Source organism: Fukomys damarensis, unplaced genomic scaffold, assembly GCF_012274545.1.
Source record: "Fukomys damarensis isolate Sample0158 unplaced genomic scaffold, DMR_v1.0_HiC HiC_scaffold_21, whole genome shotgun sequence".
Classification (NCBI taxonomy): Eukaryota; Metazoa; Chordata; class Mammalia; order Rodentia; family Bathyergidae; genus Fukomys; species Fukomys damarensis.
This window is the reverse complement of record NW_022900933.1, coordinates 40,927,171-40,927,797: the sequence shown is the minus strand read 5'-3', so window position 1 is coordinate 40,927,797 and position 627 is coordinate 40,927,171. Positions and strand designations below refer to the sequence as shown.

Here is a 627-nt window from a genome sequence, read left to right as displayed (position 1 = left end):
TACCCCACCCACCCGGGCTCCGCCGGGCAGGATCCCTCCTCCCGCGGCCCCTCCCACTCCGAGGACCCCCAACCAGTTAAGGGAGCGCCGGCCGGGGGAGGGGAGCTGGGGGCCGCGCAGACACTAGTTACACGCGCGCATGCGCCTCTGCCTCACTTGGCAGGCGGGGAAACTGAGGCCGCGGGGTAAATCTTGGCCCAAGGTCACACAGCCAGAAGGGAGGAGAAAAAGGTTGGGCCGGGATCCTCAGACTCCCAGTCTCTTTCCCAGAACATCCCGCGCGCTCCGCGTGTAGCTGCCACCCCTCGGTACTGTCTTGCGTGGGTGAGTGTAGCGCAACCGGCGCCTCCGAAGTGCAGTGCCAGCGCTAGTTTTGTTTCCGCGTGTCCGCGAGTGGCACGCGTGCCTGTGCAGCCGCGCGTGTGCCTGAAAGTAGGTGTGGCGCCTTGCGCCCGGGAGGCGGAGGCCCGGGGTATGCGCGGGACCTGTTGTCAGCGGGCTCGGCAGATGGGAACAGAGCTCCGAAATTAATTGCCTTTTTGTCTCCGGTTGGGAGGTCAGCCCCCGCCTCAGCGACCAGTTGTTCCCGCCACAATGAGCCTGGCCTCAAGTGTTACCGCCATCAGA

The 627-nt window shown here is 65.7% G+C and overlaps 1 protein-coding gene across 1 annotated transcript in view; it reads right to left on the bottom strand.

Annotated features, from left to right (window-relative positions):
* The window catches only part of Kif26a (kinesin family member 26A), a 33,762-nt gene that overhangs the window by 31,557 nt on the left and 1,578 nt on the right, over window positions 1-627 (bottom strand). The window contains exon 2 of the mRNA XM_010607376.1: window positions 313-485. Coding sequence (XP_010605678.1) covers window positions 313-485 — 173 coding nt within the window. The remainder of the gene's footprint in view (window positions 1-312; window positions 486-627) is intronic.